Here is a 12,806-nt window from a genome sequence, read left to right as displayed (position 1 = left end):
TCTGAAGGTCAAATGAGTGGAGACCAGGGACTAGGCAGAGTGATACTTCAGCATGCACAGCAGCAGAAGCAGCAAAGTATGCACACCACATCCTAGAAAATGACAGAATCAGAACCTAAAAAGCCAAATCTCTGGCCAAGTCAGGAGCAAATATAAGACCAAAATGGTAGCATTCTCACTCTCTGCTCAGAATGGAGCAGGAGGCTGCAATCTCAATTATTTTATTCATCACAGTCATGGGTAAGCCACCTGGTTGAACCGCCCAAGGGAAGAACCAGGCTTCTGGCCTTATCTGAGTTTCCCAATAATGCCTCAAGAGAATAGATGGTGCCTCTCAATTCCCCCCTTTCCTATCCCCACTGCCGCTGCCTCAGTTCAGGCCTTCATCACCTCTTGAACTTTTGCCGGACTCCCTCCTACTCATCTCCACCTGCTCCAGTCCGTCTCCCACATAGCTTCCAGTTACTTTGCGTAACAGTTTCTAGCTCTAAGACAAGGAAAGGAAGAAGTCATGACAGCAGGTGTAGTGTTCTGATTAGGAAGAGTTGTACACCATGATATAGCCTTTATCCTGATTGAGATCCCTATTGAACAAGTTTTCAGGAGATGTATTTGCTCATTTTAAAAGGATATCCAGGCAACCAGGGGATTAGAAGCAAGCCTGGAGGCTGAGAGAACACTAAGTTTGTAGTAACCCTGTGGATAGTCTGAACCAAATGAGGGGCAAAAAAAGAGGAGACTAGAGCTATAAAGTATAAATGAAATCCTATCAGTGATAAAGGGTGACAACCAGTAAACAGGCAGGAGACTATGATAGCACCTAAGGTTCCTCCTTGAGTAGGGAGAATACATTTTCACCAAGATAGATATCAAGGAAGAGCAGGTTTGGGAGTAATCAGAAACCTCCCAGTAGAACGACCAGGTGTGAATAAACAGGTTGAGAGTAAGGTAACGAGCTCTAGACTAAATGTACTGAAAACCAGAAAGGGGAGCAGATGAAGGCATGTGTGGAGGGATTCATGTAGACAGATAATCCAGTAAGAAAAGCAATGTAAAACCCTGGAACACTCAAGAAGGCTTCAAAATTTGGAAAGCCACAAATAACATTTATATCTCATCAAATCAAAATCTGAAAGCAGGATACATTGTTTACTATTTACCAAAATTATGTAAGCAGAGACTCTACATGAGCAAAGTAGGAAAATATGACCAAATCTCCAAACAAGAAGAGGTATTACATGAATACCACATTCAGTATATCTGATTCTCTAACCAACCAGAGAAAACCAAGGTCTATAAAATCAAACTACTATAGTTGGGCACCTGTTAAAATAAAAAACTTAAAAACCAACCACCACTTGCAAAACAAATCTAAGGCTTGGAAAGGAGGCCCAGGAGCCAGAAGCTAGCAGGCTCATCACAGCCAATGCCCCTCCAAGCAACCTGATTAGAATTTGGTTTGTCTGCAGAGATTGTACTAATCTGCCAAACTGAGTATTCTAGGTCTACTTGATACCTTGTTGCCTTTCACTACAAATTAATAGGGACTTGTTTAATATCTCAGGGAGAGGTCAATTCTCAAACAGATTCACTTTTGGTATCTCCAAGGTCATGGGTCAAACTGTGATGAGGAAATGTTACCTAAAGGACTTCTGGTAACCAGATAGAGGGCTCACACTGGAGGCACTCCTGCCTCACTTAAAGCCTTCACATTGAAATAAAGCAAGCACTTTTTCTTTTACCAAAAAAAATCAAGATATGATTACAAACAAGGAGTACCATTCATTAATATTTTTATTTTGAACAGTAATGTATTATTACTTCGAAAAGGTCCACTTCAGAAAACATCCAATGGATGTTGACTTACCATTAAAAAAGTAAGTCATCAATGTTTAAAATACAGAATACACAATAAATTATATTTACATGCAATTACTAGACTATCACACACAAGGTAAAAAAATACAAATTTTTATATACATTTTATAAGATTTACATTTTCATATACAGTTTGTAAAGTTAAAAAATTCTCTGTACAAAATTTCATGTGTACAGAGTTTATAAATCCCTATTTTTATGGCTGTACCACCACAGATATGCTTAAAACTAACACTACACACATAGTTTTTTACTTCATATTTAATCTTGGCACCCATATACTAATACCATTATTTTTGAAATGACAATTACAAAGGAAGTAAAATGTAATCATGCACTTTTCTTACTATACGAAAATGAGATAAAATGTGCTACTAATTAACATTTATCAATTCCAGAGTTACCTAGTTCTGTTCAACTTCCTGCGTTGCTTTCATACAGGTACATGCAAAACTAGCAGATTATGGATTGTTTTAATAACATTAACATAATACTACAGTCTGACAATACTTAGGTATTAGGAATGCAATTATCTAACCATAGCCTGTTGATTATTTCTGCTTTGGCAGAAATCTCAACACATTACTAAAATTCACAGAAATGGCAATATTGTAATTCTCAACTTTATATAGAGTCTGCATCAGATAGTAAGTGATCATTTTAAAAAAAAACACAAAGAAGTTTGACATTTAAGAGTGTATTCTCTGTTCTGAGAATGGGGGAGGGGGAGACTTGAGATAAACCATGAAAGGATTATTCCTTTTCCCTCCCTGCTAAGGAAGCTCTAGCACACTCCCCAACTGTTTAAATAAAGATACCTGAAGGCTTTATAAAAAGTTTAAGACTAGCTATACTACTCATCTTTAAAAATTCTTGAAAAGTAATAAATTGAAGGTATCAACACCTTCCCTCCTCCCCCAAGTAGCTAAAGATCAACAAGAAAAATAAAGTGCCGATGTCTAAAATATTGTTAATTGTTTAAGAGGCACTAACCCATTTGATGGCTTAGGATTAAATATGAAAATAGGCCAGATCTGATCTGTATAATAAATAGAAGGTAGGTATGTTCCAGTCTATGCAATTCCTGCCTAGATAGAGGCTGGACCAGAAAGATAACTACTCCCCCATTTATTGCTGTGAAACCGGTACACACTTTAAATTCTGACACAGAACAATTAGACTTCTAAGATGGAAAGCACAGTGTCTGTGCCACTTTGAAGTTGAAAAAGAAAGTGCACTCTTGATCACTGGAAGGAGAGCTGCTGAAACTCTCTTCTCCACAACTCATATCTTCACAAGAGTCCTCACTACAGGGAAAGAAAGACAAAGAAGAGGATTCCATTATTTAAATACACTTAAATGTTTTACAGACAAAATAAAACTGCTGAATGAGTTATCTCTAGTCTTGGGATTTTTATATTCAAAATTTAAGCTTTACAGAAAGAAAAATTAAGTTATAAGAGAGAAAATTTATTACAAGGACATTCTAAAGTGAAGTGTATTGTAATCTCCTTAGGAAATACAGATTTTCTTAAGAGGTTTAAACATTTACCATTTGCCAAACTGTTAATTCTTGTACCAATTAATAACTCTATATAACTAATTGTACAATTCTAAGTATTTTAAATCCAATAAATGCAGGCTAAGTACAACTCTCTATTGCATGGTTTTGATGTCTTTTTTGCATCAATAATTGCATCACTAATACTTCCAAATATCAAACCAAAAAACCAATAAGCTATGAAATGGAACTTCTGGTCCTTTATCCATACAGTATAAAACAGTCTAATTTAACAAAATTAAGTAATTCACTTTACAAACAAATTAACTCTGAAAAAGACAATGGCACTTGACAAAACTAAAAATATCTCCAGAATCCTGCCACCTCTGTGGTGGTGGGTTCCTCTTTCTCCCCCAGGCAACTAACAAATAGCCTGTTCCCATGAATTCATAGTAACATTGAAAAGCCCAAAACGCTCATTTTTTTTCTTTTCTTCTTAACTTTCAAATTTAAAAGAGCAAAGGAGATGGGAAACAACTAGTTTTTTGTTTTTTTTTTAAAAAGTGAAATGTCAGATAGAGGAAAGATAAAATACAGTTTGATCTCACTTATATGTGGAATCTAAAGACCAAAAAACCCAGAACTCAGATTCATAGATGCAAAGAACAGAGACTGGCAGTTGCCAGAAGACAGGCAGTTGGTTGGTGAAAATGGTCAAAAGGTACAAACTTCCTGTTATAAATCCTGAGAATATAATGTGCAACATGGTATTTTGACCTTTTTTTTTTTCTAAATAAGAAAATGGGGAGAGGGAGACACTTTTAAATTATTACCTATTTTAGTAACGACTTCTGGCTAATATTCTCATCTGAAGAAACAATGCTGTTAGAGTAGGGACATTCTCTGAAGCCACAGAATAATCCCCGGTCCCATTCTGAGTACATTTGGTCTGGGGAGGTCTAATTAGTTAGGGCAGCTGCTTACCTTTCACCTCCGTCGAAGCCCCCGCCCTCTGGTATTGCCGGCAGCTCAGGGACACTGTAGTAGCTGTTGTGCAGGTTCTGGGCTGTGCGCCTCGAGACAATCCAAACCAATTTCTTAAGATCTGGTTTGCAACATTCAGGAGAAGAATATTCGGCTAGGCATTTAGAAACTAATTCCCTCCAGTAAATGAATTCAGTGTCATTAACCTGAAAAACAAATGTTAACGAAGCGGTTACAATAGTGGTTCCCAAACCTTGCTGTGCTTGGGATCCTGCACTCCTTACAAAAGGATGCCAGACCCCACCCCAGATATTTTTATTTCATTGAAATGGGATATGACCTGGGAATCAAGATTTTTTTTTTAAGCTCCTCAGGTGATTCTAATGTGCAGTCAAAATTTGGTAACCACTGGTTTAGGAGAAGAGTACCACAAGTATATATAATTTACACAGGATTCAATACATGGAAACTTTTGCCTATTAAGAAAACATACTAGTCTGTCTATTTTCTGAAGTAAAAGTATTCTAAAATTTTAAAAATAAAATTGAAAGTAAATTGCTTTTGTCCTGGGGGGAAAAAAAAAAGATACTGACCCAAAAATAGTAGTCTGTTAATAAATGTTATCAAGTATATTCTTTAATAGTCCCAATGCAAAGAAATTTAACATAATTTTGGTTTCTGTAACAAAGCATTGTTACATGATTGCTAAAAATATACATTAATATACCAGATAAATGCTAATAGAGAAGTTAGCAGTATGACAGAAGAGGAATTTCCCCAAAAGGGCATAGTTCCTCCATCACTGGGGAGAGCCCGTTTATCTCAAGGAACCAATTCTCCCTGAAGATGTTTCTAGATAGCATTATAAAAGGTTTACATTAAAACTAACAAATTCATGATAAAAACACAAGCTACAAGTTATCTGTTAAAAACAAAATATTTCAAATACTTTCACCAAAACAGAAGATAATTATATATCATCTTAGCTTCCATTTCCACCTAATCTAGCTACATCTTAATCCCCTTGCATTCTGGCTTCCACCACTCCCTTCGCTTTCTGCCATCATTTCCTCAGTATCCAATGACCTCCTTCAATTCTCATTAAATGGGGCCTCTCACCAAAATTCAATAACTCTTGACTACCGTCTTCTTGAAAACCTCTTCCCAATTTGATAGTGTTCTTGTCTAGTGTTATCTTCCTTCTCCGAGCTCCTTGTCGGTCAAATAAGTTTGTAAATATGATATACATATATGTTTGCTCGCTTATAGTTTGCATTGGGTGTGGGGGACAGGCTGTAAGCAGGCAGGGTCTATAGCTAAGGCTTATAGTTTTAAGACTAAGCCTTTCCCACCTTTTTAATACTAAGATCCTCTCAACACTAAGCTTTTCCCCACACCCTTGACTGGATTGCATGATGTGGGGTGGTACACTCTCATGAGGAATCCCTTTATGCCTCAGATAGGTAGGTGACTTTGTATCAGAGACTTCCTTATTTGTAGATTGGCTTAAAGGTTTTGATTTCTACACTATAAAATACAGACAGACCAGGGGCCTGCGCTCCTGGAAATTAGCATTGCAAAGAGAAGCTGCCAAGATGACAGAGTGCTGAAGGAGAAGCCAGTTTGTGCAGAGAGAAAGAGGTGGGGAACAGAGGTGAATAAGGCTGATGAGGTAGAAACCTTTGATTCTAGGAAACTCGGGTAAGTTAGTGGCTTTGGGAGCCCTGAATGGAAAGGGAAGTGTTTTCCCACTGTGTTTTTTTCTTGCCCGCCAGGTGCAAGCTAGGATTAAAGCTAATGTCCCACCAGTTCTTGGCTCGTTATTTCATTACCATCTGTCCAAATCAAATGCAAACCTGCATGGGCCAGGCAGCTGTGATGGTGGCCGTGGCTACTGGCTTTATACTCCCAATGGTGAAAATGCCAATGAAAGCCCAAAATTTCAACCAACCTCTAAGCAAAAGACTCCCACAAGTTTTTTATGGTTTCAACTATTACTTCCTCATGGGAAATTTCAAAAACCCATCTCCAACTATAATTTATCTTCTGAATTTTTATTCCAGACTGCTAGATATCTACCACCTGGAAGATAAAATCATACTTCTTTAATCACAAATTAACTTCTCTCTTAGGTCCAAAACTTGATCATTTGTGGCTCCCAGCCTCATTTCCACGTTTGGCTTCTCAAACCACTATTTGAGTTAGATAGTCTCACTCTTGCTTGTGACTATCACCTAGATATTCTATCTACAAGTCTACCCCTAAAATAATTCCCAAGCCCTTCTAGTCCACCAGCTTCCTGGCCACAAGTCTTTGCTGCTCAAACTTGCACTAAGATTCTTTTTGGTCCACAGCCCGGAGTCATGCCTCTCACGGTCGGCTTCTCTGCTAACAAAGTACTCCCTGCTTTCAGTGTTATCTAGCACTCAGACACAGAATAACAAATGATAGAACCAGACTATCAGTTTAAGAAAAGTGCTCATGCCTTGAGTTGTTTTACACCTCTTTTTGACTGCAAAAACTTATTGGGCTGGCCTAGGGGTTTAAAAAGAAAAACACAGATGATGTTATTTTGATAATGTTATTAATGGCATGATTCAGCCCTAAAGAAGTAATGGGATGCCATTTGCATACTTAGTAAGTCTGCTTCCTAGTGAGTATTTTAGAACAGACCACGGTATTACCAATTTGCAAGAATACTACAGGAAGGACATCTGACTGCAGAAAGAAGCTAGGCTAAGGACCATCATTCCCTTCCAGCTCAGTAGTGTCTGGGTCAAAGTTACATTTTGAGAACTTCAAATGTAAGGAAAAACGAATGTAAATGTTGAGAGCCCTAAAAAGGTATTACTTAATGTTTAAGTCACTAAAGGAAAAAACAAGTAAAATATTAGAAAGGAAACTTGTTTTAAAGAATAAGAACTGAAGATATTTACCTTGGAATGTTTTTTAACAAGCAGGAGAATTTCCAGTAATTCAATGGATTTCAAAGTTTCTACTTCCAAATTGAGAAGGCACAAAGCTAATATGGATGGCTATAAGAAAGAAAGAAAAATAAGTGTTTCTTTTAAATTCAAAATAGAAACCATGAACAATTGTAAGCAAGAAATTAACTTACTTTTGCTTTTGAAAAGGTAAGTCGGCAGTTGCAAGCTTTTAGCTGAGCTTCTAGTTTATCAAGGCTCAGTATTTCTTTCCTATCCAATGAAAGAACAAAATATTTATAAACTTCCAAAGACTGAAACAATGTTAAGGACTTGCTATGAAAAGTACAAGCTGAATGTTTGGAGGAGGTAAAAATATAAATTTCACTGGCATTCTAATTCTTTCCTGTTAGCTACAGCAATGCTAAAGTACAAAATTTTTATTTTAACCCCACTCACCTTTCTGAAGTATGACAAAGTAGAATAGTATGGTACAAGTGCAAAAAGTTTAAGGCAGTAGTAGCTTCCAACTCATAGTGCAATTTTTCTGAAATTATTTTTTCCATCCGTTTTATGTCAGAGGCAGTACATTTGCACTGACTAATCCGGATTACATCATGAGTGGATGGAATATTGCATTCTTCTTCAACTATTCTAGCAGCCAGCAAAAAACAACAGACTCCAATGCAAGACAAATGTTTAGGTTTCACCTGGAAAACAAAAAACAAAAGGCTTCTTCTAACAAGTGTTAACTGATCTAGCAAAGCAGACACTTAAAAGAATATTGTAATAATACTCCGACTTCTAAGAACACAAACAAGCTGCTTCCCTGTACTTACCCTTACCTACAATTATATAAAATATTTAATCATTTTCACAATTTAAACTGACTTAACCTCCCTATATAAAAGGCATCTGGAGCATTTAAGTGACTTAATTTAAATGCAGATAAAAATTTAAATGTAAGTTCAAAGGCTAGGTTTCTAACACTGAGGATACTTTGTATTTCAAACTCATAGAATTCGTAACAGTACAATCTCCCAATAAAACAAAGCTTTCAACACTCAGAAAACAGTACCTCTTTGGATATAAAAATAGTACATATACTTATCTTTTAGTCTTCTTATCTATTTATCTCTAAGAATCATCCCATACTTCAATTTAAATTTGCCCCAAAAGAAACAATGCATCAGTTGTGCAGAGTGGAGCATTTGTAAAAGCTGCTGTGGACAGATGGCTGTCCTTTTCAGTGCCCTGAAAACTGACCCTGCAGCTGACAGCAATCCTATTGGCAGAAGACTCACCACATTTTTCTAACAGTTGCTGGACCTTGTTAATAAGACTGTGGCTCCCTGCTTTGAAGACTTTTCATAGGGAAGGCAGTTGGTCACCTTTAACAGATTGCTATACTTCCACTTACGTTTCAGTATTAAGAACATCTAGGCTCCAACAATAACTTTTTAGAAGATAAAAACCTTACATTAAGGACTGCGTACATATATAGAGAATACTTAAAAAATAATATTCTTCATTTTATTGTATCTTCAAAGAGATGGTAAAGATATGTAATAGGTATAGCAAAACCCAATTTACAATACACTTAATTTAGTAGTCTCTTAATCAGATATTAAAGATCATAGTTCTAATTATTAAAAAGGTTTATGTATAGTGACATAAATGTATTAACTTGCCAAATATTTATTGAATCCTTCTATGCTAGTCATTGTACTAAGCACTGGGCATATAAAAAAAAATGGTTAAATACCTTCATAAGAGCCAAAAATCTGTCCAAAATATTGACAGCCAGGACAAAAGTTTCAGTGCAAGATCCAAAAAAGTTGGTTAAACTCCTTAAGTCTTCTACTTTGGTATTTCTCAATCTTGGACATAAAGTGTTATCATTCTGCAATAAAAACCAAGAGCCAAAATTTATCATTTTCTTAGAACTAAATGGATAATACAGACTAAAACAAGGTAACCCCCCCCCCATAACCCTCAAAAAAATATGGGGGAATGAGTAATATCATCTAAGGCGCTACACTTTCCCAGATACAAAAGGTGTAAATATCATTGCTTTTTAAAAACGTATATCGCTTGACCAGCTGGTGGCACAGTGGATAGAGCATTGGATTGGGATGTGGAGGACCCAGGTTCAAGACCTCGAGGTCACCAGACTGAGCACGGGCTCATCTGGTTTGAGAAAGGCTCACCAGCTTGAGTCCAAGGTCGCTGGCTCGAGCAAGGGGTCACTCAGTCTGCTATAGCCCCCCCATCAAGGCACATATGAGAAATCAATCAATGAACAACTAAGGAGCCGCAACGAAGAATTGATGCTACTCATCTCTCCCTTCCTGTCTGTCTGTCCCTATCTGTCCCTCTCTCTCTGTCTCTGCCACAAAAATAAATAAAAAAAATTCTTTAAAAAAAAATGTGTATCATAAAAGAGCTTTGGCAATTCAATATAAAAGTGAACTGTGCCCTGGCCGGTTGGCTCAGCGGTAGAGCGTCGGCCTAGCGTGCGGAGGACCCGGGTTCGATTCTCGGCCAGGGCACATAGGAGAAGTGCCCATTTGCTTCTCCACCCCTCCGCCGCGCTTTCCTCTCTGTCTCTCTCTTCCCCTCCCGCAGCCAAGGCTCCATTGGAGCAAAGATGGCCCGGGCGCTGGGGATGGCTCTGTGGCCTCTGCCTCAGGCGCTAGAGTGGCTCTGGTAGCAACATGGCGACGCCCAGGATGGGCAGAGCATCGCCCCTGGTGGGCGTGCCGGGTGGATCCCGGTCGGGCACATGCAGGAGTCTGTCTGACTGTCTCTCCCTGTTTCCAGCTTCAGAAAAATGAAAAAAAAAAAAAAAAAAAAAAAGTGAACTGTGCCACACTTCTAGAGAATTATAGCAAATGTTAATTCAGTCCCCCTGTAACAGACATAGAAGGTTACCTGCTTGTTGTATGGGTATTTTTGTTTGTTTTTTAATCATTTAAGAACCTACAATATACTCATAGGCAAAGGGTATTTCCACAAACAAGCTGCCCAATTCCCAGGGAGTCTCCCAGCCAGAAGCCGCAGTCTGGGGTGACACATCTGAAGGAACACTTCTCTAGAATTCATATCACTCTCATTCTTGCCAAGAAATAAAAGCTTGACCCAGTAAAAGATTTGTCTTAGTACTTCAGGAAGCCCAATTTTAGTCTAAGCAACTTGGCAGCCTTTAGTTTTGATTCAACTTTAAAAAAAAAGTTATCCGCCTGACCAGGTGGTGGCGCTGTGGATAGAGCGTCGGCTGGGACCCAGAGGACCCAGGTTCGAGACCCGGAGGTCGCAGGCTTGAGCGCGGGCTCATCTGGTTTGAGCAAAGCTCAGGAGCTTGGACCCAAGGTCGCTGGCTCGAGCAAGGGGTTTCTCAGTCTGCTGAAGGCCCACGGTCAAGCCACATATGAAAAAGCAATCAATGAACAACTAAGGTGTCGAAAGGAACAGCTTCTCATGATTGATGTTTCTCATCTCTCTCCCCTCCTGTCTGTCTGTCCCTATCTGTCCCTCTCTCTGAAAAAAAAAAAAAAAAAAAAAGAGGAAGAAAGAAGTTATCCTCTCGCGGTCCTATCAGCTGCTTGAGCAAGTTATCTCCTGTGGGACTTACCTCCGAGGTAGCCTCGATCAAGCTCAGCCCTTTTTCTCGAGGTTGGAATCTCTGTTCCTGTTCTAGGTAGAGGTTCAACAATCCGAAGAGCTGGACCCCTTCACGACCTGCCAAGTACTCTGCCCCCAAATCCTTCATCTGCAGCAAAGACACCACACAGTTACAGTATATCCTAGGGGACGTGCCTATAGGTAACAGGGGGTAAAGGCCAGAAAATACCTCCAGCGAGGGGCGCCCTGGCACACCCAGCGAGAAGCGGACGAGGGGTTTAGTCACGTCCCCAGCGCGAGCCTACAACCCCATCAGGGAGGTGTGGCGAGGGGGAGGGGCCGTGGTGACATCCGCTGGCCAGCTCCAGCTTCCCGGCCGTTTCACGAACAGGGAAATGTCCCCGGGCGGCGGTGTCCAGGAGGCCCGCCCCACCTGAAGCCGCGAGAAAGAGGGCTTCTGCCCCGTGCAACGCATCGGGGGCAGCTATTGCAGCAGGTTCTGGGGGTGCGAGCTTTGCACAATAGGGGAAGGGAGAGAAAATCTCGCGACTGAACAAAGAACCGGAGGGAGGAGACTCCGGGGCCCCGCCCCTCAGGGAGCCCGGCTGCAAAAGCCCCTCTAGCTGGAGTCCAGCTCCCCGAGCCTTCTCCATCTACTCCGTCAGCGCCTACCCTGCGTGTACCCGGGTGGCCACGACCCCGGCCCGACAGCAGTGGGGCGGCGAGACCCACCCAGTGGGAGACAGACGTCCACTCCGCCCGCGTCCTAACAACACCCGTCAAACAACGGATGCCCCGGTTCCGCAACCATGCAGAGCCCCGGGCTGTCAATTCTGAAGCACCACCCCAGCGAAGCCCCGTGACAAAATGGGGGAGAGGGCACCAAAGAATTGCCTAGGGCCTCCTCGATTCTCCATCCATTCCATCAGCATTTCCTCAAACCCGGCACCCACTTCCCTGGATCTGGAGCCGAGGGAGCTGGACCCGAGGGAAGGACCGTAGTCCCAGGGCTGAGAGTGGGCACTCTGATGCGCCCCCCCCCCCCACCCCGCCATCCCCAGTCCTGACCACGAACAAAGAAACCCGGGTAGGCACACTCACCGTGCCGGAGACGCGCCTCCACCAGCCCGTGGCGTCACGGTCCAGAGGAGACTGGGTGCGGTGGGGGCGTCCGGACCTGTCTCCGAGGACCCGCCGCCTTAGCGGTGCTCCCGGACCGACATCCGACCCCTCCCTCCCCCCCTGCCACGGCCGCCACGGCCTTATAGCCCCAGTTCCATTGCGCTCCCGCGCGCCCACCCTCCTGGGTGCAGCGTCGGCCCCTCAAACCCTGCCCCACTACGGGCACCGCCGCCGCTGCCAATGCCGAGGCCCAACCAAACCCCTTGTTTTTGTTTTGACTTGTCGACGCCCCCAAGGGGGCGGGGCACGTGACTCAGCGCGGAGGGATTTTTCGAATTTCAAACGCCTTTGAAAAAGAGTCCGCTTCTCAGTCTCTGTCTTCAGCCGGTTGGGGAGCCGCCTCAGCTCGCCTTTGCTTTACCGAGCCGCTCCTCCCTCTAGGTTTCAGGGCGGAGGGTGGGATCTGGGCGTCGGCTTTACTCCGTGATTGATTGGGAGGGGGAGGAAAGGGAGTGATAGGTTGGGGCGGAAGGAGATAGTTTCAGTTTGCTTTGCACCTTTTAAAGGTCCCTGATTTGTTTTGTTTTCTCTGTTTTGAAAAATCCGCCCAAAGTAGTCAGCTCTCTGATTGGGTATTGGCAGAATGCTGAAAACTTGCTTCACTCTCAAATCTGGATTGGCTAACTGATTAGTCTTTGATCCCTCTGATTGGCTTTCTCTGTATTCTGCGTCTCTATCTTCCTTGGGGCCTTAGCAACTCTGGAGTCTGAAAT

The 12,806-nt window shown here is 41.5% G+C and overlaps 1 protein-coding gene across 1 annotated transcript; it reads right to left on the bottom strand.

The window, feature by feature from the left end:
- Positions 1-2,185: 2,185 nt before the first annotated feature.
- On the bottom strand, positions 2,186-12,250 carry CCNG2 (cyclin G2). Its single transcript, XM_066385315.1, has 8 exons — positions 12,013-12,250; positions 10,922-11,059; positions 9,053-9,190; positions 7,747-7,997; positions 7,482-7,560; positions 7,300-7,398; positions 4,364-4,569; positions 2,186-3,185 (listed from the first exon to the last, which is right to left on the bottom strand). Exons 2-8 carry the CDS (start codon positions 11,057-11,059, stop codon positions 3,062-3,064), a joined length of 1,035 nt encoding a protein of 344 aa, XP_066241412.1. The 5' UTR covers positions 12,013-12,250; the 3' UTR covers positions 2,186-3,061.
- Positions 12,251-12,806: the final 556 nt, after the last annotated feature.

The sequence above is a fragment of the Saccopteryx leptura genome, chromosome 5 (assembly GCF_036850995.1).
Source record: "Saccopteryx leptura isolate mSacLep1 chromosome 5, mSacLep1_pri_phased_curated, whole genome shotgun sequence".
Taxonomy (NCBI): domain Eukaryota; kingdom Metazoa; phylum Chordata; class Mammalia; order Chiroptera; family Emballonuridae; genus Saccopteryx; species Saccopteryx leptura.
This window is presented reverse-complemented; position numbering and strand designations above follow the sequence as displayed.

Excerpts from the sequence above, each read along its gene's own strand:
- CCNG2 (XM_066385315.1), bottom strand. The coding sequence starts at position 11,059 with ATGAAGGATTTGGGGGCAGAGTACTTGGCAGGTCGTGAAGGGGTCCAG. Across the intron at positions 9,191-10,921 it reads TGATCGAGGCTACCTCGGAG|AATGATAACACTTTATGTCC; the intron begins GTAAGTCCCACA and ends TTTTTATTGCAG. Across the intron at positions 7,561-7,746 it reads CTTTGTCATACTTCAGAAAG|GAAAGAAATACTGAGCCTTG; the intron begins GTGAGTGGGGTT and ends TTCATTGGATAG.